This window comes from Protomyctophum bolini (genome assembly GCF_963924005.1).
Source record: "Protomyctophum bolini genome assembly, chromosome: 17".
NCBI classification, from domain to species: domain Eukaryota; kingdom Metazoa; phylum Chordata; class Actinopteri; order Myctophiformes; family Myctophidae; genus Protomyctophum; species Protomyctophum bolini.
The window spans coordinates 32,397,302-32,415,621 of record NC_137878.1 but is presented as its reverse complement, the minus strand read 5'-3'; the positions used below and the strand labels follow the sequence as shown (position 1 = coordinate 32,415,621).

Below are 18,320 nucleotides of genomic sequence, written 5' to 3'. Positions count from 1 at the left end.
TTGGAATCAATAGACTCAAACCTGCTTCTTCTTGTCTCTTAAAGAGGCGGTGCCAGTGTGCCACCTACACCACATCGATACGGGAAGTATATAGGGTATGCGCGCATTATGGCAAATCGAGTGGCAAAGTGAGTTTAACGTTGTTTAATGCAATTTGGCTGTCAAGGCCAGAAACAGATTATTTTTTGCCACTCAGTAGGCGTTCCTGCATACCTTCCGGGTAAGACAATGATGTCACGTGCATATCCTCTGTACTGGAGATGTTGGGTCTTGTCTCATAGCAAAGAGATTCTATAACAAGAGATGAAACTCCGTAGCCTAAGTGGATCACCACTAGTCGGCGCACCACTCCAAGATGGCGCCAGCGCTTTGTATGTAACACCTCCAAGCCGTTCATAAACATGCACGGCCACATGCGTGCACATGCATGTGCACACATGCACCCTGACATTCTGAATGAATATGTTACTAATTTTAGTAATTTCTGATTTCGGCTTTGATCCATTCATAAATATGATACATAAATGAGTAAAACAATAGTAGAATAGGATAAAAACAAGTTTTTGTTTGTACAGCATGACTTTTTAATGTTTAAGCAATTACAGTTACATCATCACTCAAAAATGTCTGTAATTTTGGGACTTAATGGGAGTTATAGAATCTCTTTGCTTATAGTCAGAATGGGGTGTCAGAACCTCAGCCTTTCTCGTTTGTGCATTAAATAATTATTGATCATGTTTTGTATGTGAATGTGTTTGAAGCTACTGTTATTTATTGATTTCACAGTATGGATTTTTTTTAATCATGCTTATTTTGTTTTATTTATTGGTTGATGTTTTCGTATTATAAACTGATAATTCACTGGGTTTGCTTTAGAAAAAACAAGTAAACGGTTCTGATCTAGTTCTCGTGTTGCTGAGTTTTAATTTCCAATGTGTTGGATTCATTCAAACTGGGATAAAAAGATGAACACTTGGTTATTTTCTATTATATATACGCTGGTTTTAACAATGTTAATCAAACATTTTCTTGTCAAGGACTCCTACATGTGCAATGTATATGGTTAAAGTGGTGAATAGACTGAAATTATATAGAGCTTTCCTCAAAAGCGCTTTTCGATGTATTTGACATTCACCAATTCAACTATCGATGGATGGCAGAGGAAACTATGCAAGGCACCATATATCGGGAGCAGATGGTGGTTCAGTAGCCTCTGAGACCAATGCGTTTTGCTTAGGGGTTCAGTGTCTTGCTCAAGGACACTTAAACACGTAGCCAGGAGGAGCTGGGGATGGAACCTGCAACCTTTGGATTTCAAGACGACTGCTCTACCTCCTGAGCCACTGCTGTTCACGCTGATGTTGATGGCATATCAACTAATTTAGCTGGGGACCCCCTGGAACCTCCTCAAGGACCCCCAGGGGTCCCTGGACCCCCCTTTGAGAACCAATGGTTTATGAGAATTCTGACACTGTTGTTCTGTTGGCTATCCATTTATTGATTGAATACTTTATTAACGCTTTGCAGAAAAAAGCACAGGAAAGTACTGATTAATGCAAGGTCTGTAAGAGGATTTAAACCATCCTATTGGCTTGTTTCCATTGCGGTCCTTCATACTCAATACTCATAGATCAATTCTACTCTACTCTAGGGATCCTAGAGGGGGTTCCAGGGGCCAGCTTCCCAGCAAAACGAGTAACTGTTTAATTTTGCTATAATTTCAGAAGTTATTAACCCAATGAGAGAATGTATAAGAATGAAATAGATAATGAACCTGATTATGGCCTCTATTAACCATCGTTCTGATCTTAATTGCGTTCAAGATTAATTTTGTTGCAAGAGTTTTAACGGGGATACCAAATGTGGCCACTAGATGGCAATAATGTATAGCTAATACATTCACACCTTTCCAATTGTTCTGTTCTGAATTATTAAACTATAATTTAAATAATATGCTACATCTAAACTCTAATATGCTACATCTAAAGACTAAACTATGAATAATACATCTATAATTTGAATAATGCTACATTCTAAACTGAATAATAAATCTATAATCTTTGCAACGTGCTCTTTGGAACATTTTTCAAAATACAGGCTCGAATTATGATACGTTTACGAGAATTAAAAACATTTCCTTCACTTGCCAAAAAGAACAGATCTACAAGCACGCAATGCGTGGGCATTGTGAGCTTGTAGATCTGTTCTATTCGGCGCACGCCAGTCAGGTGACCGAAGAGTCACGTGACTGGGTCATCACAACAAAGATGGCTGTCAGCACAAAACACCTCTGGATTTTACTCTCCATTTTTAACGTTTCTTCTGCTTTTATAGGCGGCGACACTTACACAAGAAATGTGAGTAAATGGTACAAATATGGATACACAATCGACCTTATTTTGTGTTTAGAAATGGGTTTTTTGTTTGTTTTTAAGGATGAAGATTAAATGTGAGTCTGTTACTATTATACATTGTAACAAAGACATTTACATTTCGTTTGTTTACATTTCGCTTCAGATGTGTTGAACATGAAACATAACGCCGTTTTCCATGTGTGAGCCACATCAAGGTGTATTTTAATCATATTTAACCATGATGTTGAAGTAGGTTTCACTTCCTAGTTCTTGGTGACTTCATCAGTCATCAGACATATTTGTCTGATGACTGATTTGACAGACAGCCAGCCACACTATACACACAGTATATAACTACATTAATATACTGTACATTTATACCGCAACTAGGCTGATTCCTGTTGGGAAACGATGCCCCCTCGGCTCTGGATATGCAATATCTGTAGCCCTACCCGTTTTCACAGCACTGTAACCAATAACCATTATCACAGTACAATTATCATAGTACTATTTTCAAATGGTGGGATTGTATGCAGGGCTGATATGGGTAATATAATGTTTTGTAAAATTAATCAAAATCCCCAAAAATAACTATAGTAACTAATGTTTTCAAATTAATGTAGTGCCTCTGATATGTGCTGCAGTAGAAGTAAAAGTATTGGAAATTGGAAATACTCAACTCAAATGAAGTAGACCTACAGCCCTACACATACCTAAATGTTTTACTTAAGTAGCCTACAGCAGGGGTTCCCAAACTTTTTTGGACCAGGTACCCCTTTTGGGGTAGATATTTTTCCAGGTACCCCTCATCCTCGCAACACGGATAACAAATAAATGTATACGTCTAAATGTAGACGTTTAAATGTAGACGTCTAAATGTAGACGTCTAAATGTATACAGACGTCTAAATGTAGACGTCTAAATGTAGACGTCTAAATGTGTACCAGGTACCCCTTTTGGGGTAGATATTTTTCCAGGTACCCCCTCATCCTCGCAACACGGATAACAAATAAATGTATACGTCTAAATGTAGACGTTTAAATGTAGACGTCTAAATGTAGACGTCTAAATGTATACAGACGTCTAAATGTAGACGTCAATGTAGACGTCTAAATGTGTACCAGGTACCCCTTTTGGGGTAGATATTTTTCCAGGTACCCCCTCATCCTCGCAACACGGATAACAAATAAATGTATACGTCTAAATGTAGACGTTTAAATGTAGACGTCTAAATGTAGACGTCTAAATGTATACAGACGTCTAAATGTAGACGTCAATGTAGACGTCTAAATGTGTACGTCTTCTCTTATGGGGGTCCCTGGCATATCTTTTCAAATGGGGGTCCACGGGCTAAGTAGTGTCAATTTGGGGGTCCTTGACATGAAAAAGTTTGGGAACCACTGCTTTAAACACTTTAGCACTTTATGAACATGAACAAAATAGATGGGTCCCCCCTGGAACTCCCTCAGGTACCCCTGGGGGTCCCCGGACCCCACTTTGGGAACCACTGGGCTATAGCCCATGGTCCAAAATGATGAGAAACGAGGATAACTTTTTTTTTTCAAAATTAAAAAAAACATGGGCTATAACCCATCGTTTTTGTCATTTCGTCATTTTTTTCAAATCTTCAAAAATGATGAAAAACGGCGCGCTATAGTATGCCGTACGATATGGGCTATAGCCCATGGTCCAAAATGATGAGAAACGAGGCTAACTTTTTTTTTCAAAATTTCAAAAAACATGGGCTATAACCCATCGTTTTTGTCATTTCGTCATTTTTTTCAAATCTTCAAAAATGATGAAAAACGGCGCGCTATAGTATGCCGTACGATATGGGCTATAGCCCACATTCCAAAATGATGAGAAACGAGGCTAACTTTTTTTTTCAAAATTTCAAAAAACATGGGCTATAACCCATCGTTTTTGTCATTTTGTCATTTTTTTCAAATCCTCAAAAATGATGAAAAACGGCGCGCTATAGTATGCCGTACGATATGGCCTATAGGCCCATGGTCCAAAATGATGAGAAACGAGGATAACTTTTTTTTTCAAAATTTCAAAAAACATGGGCTATAACCCATCGTTTTTGTCATTTCGTCATTTTTTTTAAATCCTCAAAAATGATGAAAAACGGCGCGCTATAGTATGCCGTACGATATGGGCTATAAGTACTTGATAGTGGTGCATTCAATTAATCGATATGGCAATATATCGATCGACAATCTGGACAATAGGTGAATCGATCGAGAGGCTGCTGAAACGATACAGCAATAAACGGAGTGTTTTGAGAGGCACTAGACCCTCCGATATCTGGCTTTCAGAAATTCTGTAATATGGCATCCAGGTCTATGGACTTTTAATGTTTGGAGAAGAAAAAACAACCCCAGCCAACTAAGTCTATGGACTTTTAATGTTTTATTTAAGCAGTGATGTCATGTGGCAGCCACAGTGGGTGCCCCTCACTTCACACAAAAAGTAATCAATGGAATAATCGATAATAAACAAATCGATAGTTACATGATAGTAACATGTCATTAACATGTCATTAACTACGGTTTTCCCTGCAGCTCTCAGTGGAGTTGAACCCAGGTTGGAACACGTCAGTCTCCCCAGCGCCCCCTGGTGTCACTTTGCTGCATGTGCGCGCACAAGGCAACAACGACACACTGCACTTCCTGTTGTGTAGCCTGGCAGCGCCAACGCTCCTGCTGGTTCACACCAACACTGCTGCCTCTCGTGTCCAGGTCAGGAACTACACCCACATTCATTCTCATTTTAATGACTGTCGCAGAGGCATTATAAATGTATTTCAAATTTTATTTCATACTCGAGGTAATGAGTAAACAAATAAAAACATCAAAAAGCTGCAGGAATAGATTTTCTTTTGTTAAGATAAGTGTTAAATAGTCTTCTATGCAGACTATACTTTCCCTGTGGCAGGCACGCTGTTGGGACGTTATACACACATATATATACACCTATATATAGATTTTTTACAGATTTTTTTATGTTCTCTTTGACATACTTATTTAATGTTTGAGTTGTTTCCCCCTGCCCTACCTCTCCCTGCATTATTTGTTCTGCATGTTGTAGGTGGACTGGGTTCCTTTCTTGGCACAAAATACCAGTGGCAGCCTGCGGGTGGAGCCAGAGAGCAGCATTCTCCACAGCACTGCCTTAGTTTTCGCCACAGTAAGAATTAAGTTAATAAATGTACTGTGTGTGTGTGTGTGTGTGTGTGTGTGTCACAGTGTGTGTGTGTCACAGTGTGTGTGTGTGTGTGTGTGTGTGTGTGTGTGTGTGTGTGTGTGTGAGTGTGTGTGTGTGTGTGTGTGTGTGTGTGTGTGTGTGTGTGTGTGTGCGCACGCGCATGTGCACACGCACAGATAATGTCCCATCCATGTGATCTTTAGCACAAGGAATCTTGATTTACTTTTAGCATTTTAAGTTGAAATACTTTGATGTATTTCTTATATATGGAACTAATGGATGATAATTAACCCCTTCCTCTCTTGTGTCATCTTCTCCTCTCCTTGTCTCTTCTCCTCACTCGTGCCAACACCGTCCTATCCTATCCAATCCTGACGTCCTCTCCAGCTATGGGAGTATGATGACGTTAACGACACAGCGGACCCACACAGCGTCCCACCCTCCAGTTTCCTGGACCCATACCGCCTCCAGAACTTCAGCTGGACCCTTCAGGAGAACAGCAGCAGTGTGGACCCAGCCGCCCCCACCGTACGTCTCTGTGGAGGGACCGCCAGCCCCAGCTTTGCCAACGGATCCTTGTGTCTGCAGGTGAGTCCAGTCCAGTGTTCATTTTGACAGCACATTGTAATGTAGTTTTAGATTTTTAATTGGTTTCAGTCACAGTTTAGTCATCTGAAATGTTGTAGTTCTAGTCTCGTTTTGGTTGACTACAGTACATGTACTGTTGATTTAGCCGACTAAACTGTATTTTGGTGGGACTTAAGTGGCTATTTTCTGACTGCAACACCCGCATACAAGATCATAGCATCGTGTGCTCAAGGTTCAAGGTTGTACTTTATTGTTACGTCTTGTGTACAGGTACATAAGAGTAAAACTTATTTAATGCAGCAGCATAACAGCAAACACAGCAAACAAAGGGATAGAATATTGAGTGCAAAAAGAGCAAACAAAGAGTAAAAAAGAGCATCATTTGTACATGAGCATGTTTTCCCTGTAGTAGCAAAGTTAGGTGAACTTTGTGTAGGCTATGTTCCACAAAGCTTGTGGGTACTATCACTTTTGGATAAACAAGGGAAATTGAAAGTGGAAATTGGAATCCTGTCAAATGATTGGTTCCCTCTCCCGATTGAATGAAATTGGCAACCCACATGAAAATCAATTTTATGTTTATTAAAGAGTTGGTGAGATGGGGAAAGCCCTTTGGCCTTTATAGTACCTGTTACTGAAAAAACTCTCTACAGCAATGATTACTATCAAAAATATATTCGCTTTAACCTTTTATAACAGAAAATATCACTTACATCACCTTTAACTATCTACTTACCGTAACTATCTTAATTAACTAACTATATTTATATAATAAATAATTAACGTAATTCATTAATAAACTATTTAATTAACCATCTGCTAGACTGCTACTTTACTGCAGTTAAGTTAAATTAAATCTCTGTGTTCTCTTCAGTTTTCTGCCTTTGGCTCGGGAGGGCGGGCTGAGGCCTGGCCCCGCCTCCTCCACAACGCTAACTCCTCCCAGGTGAAGGTGTGCCTAGACGGCGTGTTGGCCAGAGCCAATCACAGCAGGTTCTCCCTGGAGCTGCAGGCGGTGGGTGGGGCCCATCTTCTGGACACAGTGGCGATTGGACGCTCCATCGACGACGAGTACACGCCCTCTGTCTTCAAGGTGGGCGTGTCTGCCTCTTAAGAACATTGTTGTGGGGAGTACCTCAGGGCTCTATCCAAGTTTCGTTTCTGTTTTGCTCTATATTAAAAAGTAATTTACTACCACAAACATTTAACAAAAATATGCAAAAAAACTGCCAGCATCACCGTCCAATGTGTTTTAGTCACATAATATTCATCTTCACTATGATCACACACCGGATCGTTGGTAATGAGAGAGCCGTTGGTTGTGCGTTTAAAACTGTCCATGTAATCCATTGTTAGAGCCCATTGAAGATTGAATGCTGGTCACACCGAAAGTGCAACCAATGCAACCATACAAGGAAGAGAAATATCTATAGCATGGGTGGGAGTGGGAGGAGATTTTTGCGACCTTGAGGTGTGCACAGGGGGGTGGAGCATAGAAAGGATATTCAAGAGCACCATCTATAGTATAAAAACCATCCTTGGCAGTCTGAGCCTTTGGAATAGTGTACATGAACACAGTTTCTGACCCATTCTTTTATCTCCATGATCACTGAACGAAATATAGTTTGGGCTATCATCCTGAATTAAACATATTTGACTACAGTTACGCACAGGGACTATTAAGCCACAACTTATGATTGCTAACTCCTGGTACCCTCCTCAGGTGTCTCAGTGGGTGGAGTCTAACTCCTCCTCTCCAGAAGGTTTCGTCCAATGGAAGCCAGTGGCGTATCGCAAGTCACTTCCTGTGTTCGAGGATGCCACGCCCTGTGGCCACAGCCAGCCCGTGCCCGTGAGCCAGGCAGCGACGCCCTCAGGCCTGGTTCTGGCCTTCTACGGACCCAAACCCACAACCACGGCACTCAACATCAGTTTCAGCATCACTGGAGATCCGTTTTACGCCACCACCAACTATCTGAGCTGGTAAACACCACTGACCTCACCTGTAACCCACTAATTAACTAACTAACATTAACACTAATCAACTACCTGAGTGGGTAACAAACTACTTTTTACCAGCAAAAAAACTTTCCAATCCATGTGCATTATGTTTTATACGCTTTCACTCATATATTTAACACAATAAGCATCTACTAGTTTTTATTTTATTAGTTGAAGGAAATATAAGTCATCATGTTTCTACAGCGACAAATTACATTATTGGTATTGGTGTATAAATGTTTTTGAGTGGTGCTAGTGCCACTCCTATGTGGAGATATGTGTGTATGTATGTGTACGTGTGTCTGTGCTGCAAGTGCTGCAACACCTAAAGTGGCCAGTAGAGCATGCACACACACACACACACACACACACACACACACAGTACAGTACAGTACAGTACAGTACAGTACAGTACAGTACAGTACAGTACAGTACAGTACAGTACAGTACAGTACAGTACAGCATCACTCACTTCAGACCGGTCAGATTTTCTATATTATTTAATTGACTTTTTTGACAACTTAACAACTCTAAAAATTGTTAAATGCTATATTTTATTCAAGTGTGTACCCCAGACACCAAAATGACATTGGCGCCGTATTTGTATTGTATTGTATTGTATTGTATTTGTATTTTACAATTAATACAACAGTTCTTGACTGTTAATCTCTCTCTCTCTCTTTCTCTAGGACCGTGTTAATGGGTGTCGGTCGCCCTCCGGTAGACTCTTTCTCTCCTCTCGTCCTCGCCATCATGGCGGTTGGACTGGGAACGCCCATGTTGATCCTCTTACTGGGCGGAGTCTACATCTGCCTCAGGAGGAAACCCCTCGAACCGGCGTACCAGCCAATCAACTGAGGAGGCACCAGCTCCATCCCGCCTACTACTACTACACCTCAGCCAATGAGGTGGTAGTGTACTTGTCAGCCAGTGGTGAGCTGCTGACTTTTATATCATTGGTGGAATTGGTGGATTTAATTTTTTTAGAAGTTTTAGTTTTTATTTTATTTGACAGGATCAGCGATCCTGAGCTCAGCCAATCCTGATACCCAATTCTGATTGGATGCTGATGTTTGAAGGAGTTGTTCACCCAAGACATTAGAAATGACTTATTTTCTATCAATCACACACCCCAAGAATTCATGGAGATTTATTTGTTTTTGTCACATTCCTGAGCCAATCATTTGTGGCTGGTCAGTTCCGTAGACCTACCGGAGACTCGCATACAAAAACAGAACTGGAATTACTTCAGTGGGAAAGATTGAAGCCAGTTGACCGTGGGCGTCCCCCAGGACTTTGTACTAGGCCCGCTACTATTTCCATATACACCAGTGGTTCTCGACCTTTTATGGGTCAGGGCCCACTTGAAAAAAACGTGTTTGCAGCGACCCACCACTTAACACGGCAGCCGTGTATAGGTTAGACGTATACAGTATATATATTTTTATTCATGTTATATTATCATTAAATTCTTAAATGTTTTTGCCAATTATTTAGGGGCCCACTTGCAATATGCTGACGGTCCACCAGTGGGCCCTGGCCCACAGGTTGAGAACCACTGATCTGTACCAAACATTTACGCAGAAAATAGCCTGATCTACAAGCTCATGAGCTTGTAGCTTGTATAAGTTGTCACTTTGCAAATGTTAGACTTATTTGGGCCTGTGCACTGCACCAGTGCGAAGCCCTATTGAAATGCAAGGACTTATCTTTAAGTGGGGTTTTTTTGAAGGCCTAAACATGCACATGCATCAGAAGTGGTGAGAAATGACCTTTTATGGGTCAAAATGTCTCAACAGTGCTGACTACAACATTTGAAAGTTGAAGCTCCACATTATGTACCAAATCCGTTAGCCGTTTTTAATTCATTGTGGCATATCTCTTTTGGGTCACAGGCTCAAAGGTTTGAGAACCAGTTATTTAACATACCATACAGAACAGTTAAAATACTCACCAAAAGAGTTATGGATTACAGCTTTAAACTAATGAATGAAATCTCATGTGCATAATTTAGTTGCATTTTCCTTTTTTATATTTGTTTTTATTTCTTATTTTATGTATATTTTGTTTCTTACTTGAAGGAAATCATGCTTCTATGCTGAGTCATTTTGCCTTAGTATTTATAAATACTGGGTCATGAGAATATTTTGTATGATTTGATATATCAGATTAATCATATTTCTATGATTTTATATTATAACAGACTTTGATTGACCGCATGCGTGCGTGTGTGTGTGTGTGTGTGTGTGTGTGTGTGTGTGTGTGTGTGTGTGTGTGTGTGTGTGTGTGTGTGTGTGTGTGTGTGTGTGTGTGTGTGTGTGTGTGTGTGTGTGTGTGTGTGTGGAGGGGGTGGGGTGTACTCTATAAGTTGCTCATACGTTTTATTATTTTGTTTAGTGGGTTAGGGCAGTTTTGAACCAACTCTTCTGTTTACTACAAACAGACTTATCTCCTCGGTGACAGACTGCAGACCTCACTCAATTTGTACTCGCAACTTAAAAAACAAATATATATATATATATATATATATATATATATATATATATATTGGACCAGGGTTGCATAAATATCAGGATTGTATACTGTACAAGTTTTGATACATTTTTGGTTCACATCAACTTGTTGAAACATTTTCATGTCAGCTTATTTGAGTAGTTGACGCTGCCTCTGAACTAAATTTTGGAATAGTCTCCCATCCCACATTACGTCCTGTTATAGACAATAATATAAATCAAATTTAAAGACTTGACTTTTTTCTCTTTCTTTTAAATCAGAGGATGCCCCTCAAGTCCGCTACGTGCATATAGTTTAATTATTCCTAAGTGTATGTTCTTTTAAATTATTTTTAAATATCCATGTTAATTTTATGTATTTGTTTCTCTAAACTTAATACTTTCTTTTGCGGATTATGGATGCGGTATCATGGCTATCACGTTGTTGGTCATCCTCGATTGAAATGCACTTTGGGTCACTCACAACTTGCTGTTGTTTTAAAATGTGCTTTTATGAATAAAGATGTCTACTGTACATAAGCACATAATACATGGTTTCTGTTTCGAACATTCCATTGTATTATTCCATAATAATAATAGCTGAATTCCAAAAAACTAAATCTTGGCCACTCGCTCACTCACACTCCACTGTCACTCCAGCATGGCAGTATTATGGTGAAATTGGTGACCTAGTATATGACAATCGTGTAGATATCACATAACCGTGTCACCAATTTAACCATAACACCATCATGCTGGAGTGAGCAAGTGGCCAAGATTTTGGTTATTGGGATTTGGCTTTAGGCTGCTCCTAGGAGCCTAGCTGTCAAGAAGACAGTCTGTGTCTATCTGTATGCAGCTAATCTCAATAATGGCTGGCCGTTTACACTGTTACACTTTTGAGTTTTGAGATTGTAGATCGGGCACATTGCGACGCATTATGAGCTTGAGCAAAAACATTTAATGGTGTTTAAAGTGTTCCTCGTTTTGCTGAAGACCCCCTTGAGACCCCTCCAAGGACAACTGGGCCTGGGCGGTCCCACCTCGGACCGTACTTTGAGAACCACTGACGTAACCAAACAAACAGCGCTTAGATCCCGCCTCCGCTGCGGTCCACGGACACTGGCGCCCGCTGGTCCAGGCTCTGCTCGGCCTTCTTCATGAGGACGGCCAGGCGGCTGTCGGACACCTTGCCCTTCTTCACGGCGCTCATCAACTGCAGGAACTCGTCGTACTGGACCACTCCATTCTTGCTGAGGTCCACGTCGTTCAGGATGTCGTGCAGTGTGTCCTCGTCTATCTGGACGTCGACGCTCTGCAGCACCCTCTGAACGTCCACGGTGGTGATGAAGCCCTTGTTGTCCATGTCGAACTTCTGGAAGCGGTTCTTGTATCGCGCCACGTCCTGGTAGTCCAGGCTGATCTCAGCCTTCTTCAGCTGCTCCGAGCGCCAGTGGAGGCCCATCTCTCGGTACAGGAAGGTCCTCGCCACCTCCAGCTCGGCCACCTTTTGCTCCTCGCCCCAGCCCAGGTGTTTGGCCATGATCTCCACGATGCGGGGCAGCGCCTCGTAGGCCGCCTGCACGTTCAGGAAGCCCAGGCGTGTCCGGCGGGCGATGACGTCGACGGCGGTGCAAGCGTACTCCGTGGTGACGGCATACTGCACCTCGCTCTCGATGTAGGGGAACTCCGGCACCAGCCTCCGGCCGATGACGGGCCACCTCTTCCCTGTCACCTCGCCCAGCTTGGCCACATCGAACGCCTTACCCCCGTAGGTGGACGCCAGGTGCCGAGCCACCTCGTCCTCCATGCCATAGTCCTGGAACAGGCGAATGTAGAGGGTATGTGTCCAGCCTTTAGCCCCCTCCAGCATCAGACCCTGCGTCCGGACGGGACCGGCCGTCAGCCCGTGGGCTTTGACGGCGGCATCCAGAGTCTCCTCCGCCATGGCACGGTAGGTGGTCCACTTCCCACCCGCGATGGTGACCAAGCCACTGTCGCTGACGTGGACCACGTGGTTCCGACAGATGGACTGGGTGTCTTTCGAGTTGGGGTCGCTGACCAGGGGGCGGATGCCGCTCCACGCCGCCATCACATCCCCCCGGCGCACCTCCACGTCGGGGCTGAGGTAGTTGCGGATCTCGCTCAGGATGAAGTCGATGTCGTCCTCTGCAGGCACCGGGTGGTCCGTCACAGCAGTGGGCGAGTCTGTGGTCCCGGCTATGGTCATCTTCTGCCACGGCAGGAAGAAGATAACGCGGCCGTCGCTGGTGGCCGGGTCCAGCAGACCCATGACGTTGGGACTGTAGTATCCGGGGATGACGATGTGCACGCCGGCGCTGGGCTGGCAGATGTCGTCCACCAGCCCGTCGTCCATCTTCCGCAGAGAGTCGGTGAACGGGCCAGTGGCGTTGATCACACACCTGGCCCTTACGTCGAACTCGTCCCCCGTGAGGACGTCCCTGCAGCGGACGCCGCACACCCTCTGTCGGCCCGTCTCCGGATCGGCGGTCTTCAGCAGGTGAAGCACCTCGGTATAGTTGGCCACGGCCGCTCCGTGCCGCGCGGCAGAGAGCGCAATGGCCAGGTTCATGCGGGCGTCGTTGTGCTGCCCGTCGTAGTAGACGATGGCCCCCGCCAGCCCGTTCCGCCGCAGCATGGGGAACTCCTCCAGGGCTTTGGACTTGCTGAGCACGTAGCTGCTCTTCAGGCAGTGCGAGCCGGCCACCAGGTCATACATCTTGATGCCCGCCCAGTAGTACGGCAGCTGCCACCATGTGTATACGGGCAGCATGATGGGCAGCAGGATGGAGAGGTGAGGAGCGTTCTCCAGGAGGTTGGCCCGCTCGACGAGGGACTCCTTCACCATCATGTACTGTTCGTAGTCCAGCTTCATGAGCGCTTTTTGCAGGTAGCGCACCCCTCCGTGGATCAGCTTGGTGCTGCGGCTGCTTGTTCCCGACGCAAAATCGTTCCTCTCCACCATCGCGGTCTTGAGGTTGCGCGCCACAGAGTCTAAGGCACATCCCGCTCCGGTGGCGCCGCCTCCCACCACCAGAACATCAAAAACATTGGTGTCTTTCAGCACGGCGAGCTGCTCCTGCCGCGTCGGGAGCTTGTCCGCAAACGGGACGTCGAGCTTTGCCGCCACCACCACATGATCCAGCCGTGCCCGCCTGGTCTTGTAGGCCTTGAGCTGCGATAGGCCACAAAGTGTGCCGATTGTGCCGCCGCAAATGATGGCTGTCCGTTTCGTGGTGTTCCAGAGCCCCATGGAACTCCTTGTTCAGGGCCGACTAACGTCTTGTAAGGTGTTAAAATACATGGCAGGGCGTCAACTAGGAAAATCAATTATACTCTGTGTATTGCCTCGGGCGTGATGTGACACTGACGTAGCTCAAACCGTTGCCCTAATGTGGACTTATGGTGTTTGTAAGAATTCTTGTGGGAATCTGAGATTCTTGAAGGAAGAGCCTTGTCATCACAGTGATGTCATGATGAGTCATGACATGCCCAAATAAATATGGAATTGCTGGTCAGACATGCCCAAATATGGAATTCCAAATGAGCCATGCCCAAATATGGAATTCCAGGTCAGACTTGCCCAATACTGGTGTCAGACATGCCCAAATATGGAATTTCTGATCATGAAGGTTTCTGGGCCGTCGACTCCACAAGTTTAACTCTGAGAGTTACATTTACACTGGCTTTGTTTTGTCGAGCATGTACACAAACACAATAGGCTATATGCATGCAGCAATTTTGGAAATACAAACTCTTCCCACTTCCGGCCCCTTCCGTGTTACTGATGATAATAATTAAGGCTCTGTTCCATTTAGTGGACAATGGTTCTCAAACATTTTTATTTCAAGGGCCCCAATAACTCTGAGAGTGTATAAATGTACCCTTATATGTCCATTTGGTTCCATTTGTACACTCTCAGAGTTACACACCCATACAGGGCCGTTTCCGATGAGCAGCACCCTAACTCTGTTTGGCCAGAATGGAACAGAGCCTTAATTGGTATCATCGCTTCGGTAACACCCGTGCAGGAAGTAAGGAAGGGGCGGAAGTTCAGACATAATAAACTGCATTCCAACTTGCATCGTTCCAAATACCGGTAGGTCAGAGCCCAATGAGAACTGCTCTAGACTCTAGGCTCTGAATCATATGGTATGTTGGGTTTTTTTCATCTGCTTTGAAATTTAAATAATTTAAATAATTCAGCTTACTGTGGTGTGGACACAACGTAAACTCCCAATGCAATGGAAATGGAATGCAATGGAAATTGCGGAAATTGCGGATTTCTTTTTTCATTTTTTCATTTTTTTCAAATCCTCAAAAATGATGAAAAACGGCGCGCTATAGTATGCCGTACGATATGGGCTATAGCCCATGGTCCAAAATGATGAGAAACGAGGATAACTTTTTTTTTCAAAATTTCAAAAAACATGGGCTATAACCCATCGTTTTTGTCATTTCGTCATTTTTTTCAAATCTTCAAAAATGATGAAAAACGGCGCGCTATAGTATGCCGTACGATATGGGCTATAGCCCACGGTCCAAAATGATGAGAAACGAGGCTAACTTTTTTTTTCAAAATTTCAAAAAACATGGGCTATAACCCATCGTTTTTGTCATTTCGTCATTTTTTTCAAATCCTCAAAAATGATGAAAAACGGCGCGCTATAGTATGCCATACGATATGGGCTATAGCCCACGGCCCAAAATGATGAGAAACGAGGCTAACTTTTTTTTTCTAAATTTCAAAAAACATGGGCTATAACCCATCGTTTTTGTCATTTCGTCATTTTTTTCAAATCCTCAAAAATGATGAAAAACGGCGCGCTATAGTATGCCGTACGATATGGGCTATAGCCCACGGTCCAAAATGATGAGAAACGAGGCTAACTTTTTTTTTCAATATTTCAAAAAACATGGGCTATAACCCATCGTTTTTGTCATTTTTTCATTTTTGTCAAATCATCAAAAATGATGAAAAACGGCGCGCTATAGTATGCCGTACGATATGGGCTATAGCCCACGGTCCAAAATGATGAGAAACGAGGCTAACTTTTTTTTTCAAAATTTCAAAAAACATGGGCTATAACCCATCGTTTTTGTCATTTCGTCATTTTTTTCAAATCCTCAAAAATGATGAAAAACGGCGCGCTATAGTATGCCGTACGATATGGGCTATAGCCCACGGCCCAAAATGATGAGAAACGAGGCTAACTTTTTTTTTCTAAATTTCAAAAAACATGGGCTATAACCCATCGTTTTTGTCATTTCGTCATTTTTTTCAAATCCTCAAAAATGATGAAAAACGGCGCGCTATAGTATGCCGTACGATATGGGCTATAGCCCACGGTCCAAAATGATGAGAAACGAGGCTAACTTTTTTTTTCAATATTTCAAAAAACATGGGCTATAACCCATCGTTTTTGTCATTTTTTCATTTTTGTCAAATCATCAAAAATGATGAAAAACGGCGCGCTATAGTATGCCGTACGATATAGGCTATAGCACATGGTCCAAAATGATGAGAAACGAGGCTAACTTTTTTTTTCAAAATTTCAAAAAACATGGGCTATAACCCATCGTTTTTGTCATTTCGTCATTTTTTTCAAATCTTCAAAAATGATGAAAAACTGCGCGCTATAGTATGCCGTACGATATGGGCTATAGCCCACGGTCCAAAATGATGAGAAACGAGGCTAACTTTTTTTTTCAACATTTCAAAAAACATGGGCTATAACCCATCGTTTTTGTCATTTCGTCATTTTTTTCAAATCCTCAAAAATGATGAAAAACTGCACGCTATAGTATGCCGTACGATATGGGCTATAGCCCACGGTCCAAAATGATGAGAAACGAGGCTAACTTTTTTTTTCAAAATTTCAAAAAACATGGGCTATAACCCATCGTTTTTGTCATTTTTTCATTTTTGTCAAATCATCAAAAATGATGAAAAACGGCGCGCTATAGTATGCCGTACGATATAGGCTATAGCCCATGGTCCAAAATGATGAGAAACGAGGATAACTTTTTTTTTCAAAATTTCAAAAAACATGGGCTATAACCCATCGTTTTTGTCATTTCGTCATTTTTTTCAAATCTTCAAAAATGATGAAAAACTGCGCGCTATAGTATGCCGTACGATATGGGCTATAGCCCACGGTCCAAAATGATGAGAAACGAGGCTAATTTTTTTTTTCAACATTTCAAAAAACATGGGCTATAACCCATCGTTTTTGTCATTTCGTCATTTTTTTCAAATCCTCAAAAATGATGAAAAACTGCGCGCTATAGTATGCCGTACGATATGGGCTATAGCCCACGGTCCAAAATGATGAGAAACGAGGCTAACTTTTTTTTTCAAAATTTCAAAAAACATGGGCTATAACCCATCGTTTTTGTCATTTTTTCATTTTTGTCAAATCATCAAAAATGATGAAAAACGGCGCGCTATAGTATGCCGTACGATATAGGCTATAGCCCATGGTCCAAAATGATGAGAAACGAGGATAACTTTTTTTTTCAAAATTTCAAAAAACATGGGCTATAACCCATCGTTTTTGTCATTTCGTCATTTTTTTTCAAATCTTCAAAAATGATGAAAAACTGCGCGCTATAGTATGCCGTACGATATGGGCTATAGCCCACGGTCCAAAATGATGAGAAACGAGGCTAATTTTTTTTTTCAACATTTCAAAAAACATGGGCTATAACCCATCGTTTTTGTCATTTCGTCATTTTTTTCAAATCCTCAAAAATGATGAAAAACTGCGCGCTATAGTATGCCGTACGATATGGGCTATAGCCCACGGTCCAAAATGATGAGAAACGAGGCTAACTTTTTTTTTCAAAATTTCAAAAAACATGGGCTATAACCCATCGTTTTTGTCATTTTTTCATTTTTGTCAAATCATCAAAAATGATGAAAAACGGCGCGCTATAGTATGCCGTACGATATAGGCTATAGCCCATGGTCCAAAATGATGAGAAACGAGGATAACTTTTTTTTTCAAAATTTCAAAAAACATGGGCTATAACCCATCGTTTTTGTCATTTCGTCATTTTTTTCAAATCTTCAAAAATGATGAAAAACTGCGCGCTATAGTATGCCGTACGATATGGGCTATAGCCCACGGTCCAAAATGATGAGAAACGAGGCTAACTTTTTTTTTCAACATTTCAAAAAACATGGGCTATAACCCATCGTTTTTGTCATTTCGTCATTTTTTTTAAATCCTCAAAAATGATGAAAAACTGCGCGCTATAGTATGCCGTACGATATGGGCTATAGCCCACGGTCCAAAATGATGAGAAACGAGGCTAACTTTTTTAACTTTTTTTTTCAAAATTTCAAAAAACATGGGCTATAACCCATCGTTTTTGTAATTTTTTCATTTTTGTCAAATCATCAAAAATGATGAAAAACGGCGCGCTATAGTATGCCGTACGATATGGGCTATAGCCCACGGTCCAAAATGATGAGAAACGAGGCTAACTTTTTTTTTCAAAATTTCAAAAAACATGGGCTATAACCCATCGTTTTTGTCATTTCGTCATTTTTTTCAAATCCTCAAAAATGATGAAAAACGGCGCGCTATAGTATGCCGTACGATATGGGCTATAGCCCACGGCCCAAAATGATGAGAAACGAGGCTAA

At 42.3% G+C, this 18,320-nt stretch overlaps 3 protein-coding genes across 3 annotated transcripts in view; 2 read left to right on the top strand and 1 right to left on the bottom strand.

The window, feature by feature from the left end:
- LOC308331407 (protein disulfide-isomerase A3-like) overlaps positions 1–858 on the top strand; it is an 11,756-nt gene extending 10,898 nt beyond the window's left edge. The window contains exon 13 of the mRNA XM_080786832.1: positions 1–858. This exon is cut by the window's left edge and continues 914 nt beyond it. The gene's annotated coding sequence lies outside the window, so the exon portion shown is untranslated.
- Positions 859–2,267: 1,409 nt separating this feature from the next.
- Positions 2,268–10,660, top strand: glmp (glycosylated lysosomal membrane protein; the record flags this gene model as incomplete). Its single annotated transcript, XM_080787593.1, has 8 exons — positions 2,268–2,357; positions 4,922–5,098; positions 5,448–5,546; positions 5,952–6,152; positions 7,027–7,245; positions 7,876–8,135; positions 8,843–10,423; positions 10,500–10,660. The coding sequence occupies 7 exons, from the start codon at positions 2,268–2,270 to the stop codon at positions 9,009–9,011; spliced, it is 1,215 nt and encodes a 404-aa protein (XP_080643719.1). The 3' UTR covers positions 9,012–10,423; positions 10,500–10,660.
- Positions 10,661–11,735: 1,075 nt separating this feature from the next.
- On the bottom strand, positions 11,736–13,919 carry LOC308331723 (glycerol-3-phosphate dehydrogenase, mitochondrial-like; the record flags this gene model as incomplete). The annotated part of the gene is made up of 1 exon (XM_080787214.1): positions 11,736–13,919. One exon carries the CDS (start codon positions 13,917–13,919, stop codon positions 11,736–11,738), a length of 2,184 nt encoding a protein of 727 aa, XP_080643340.1.
- Positions 13,920–18,320: the final 4,401 nt, after the last annotated feature.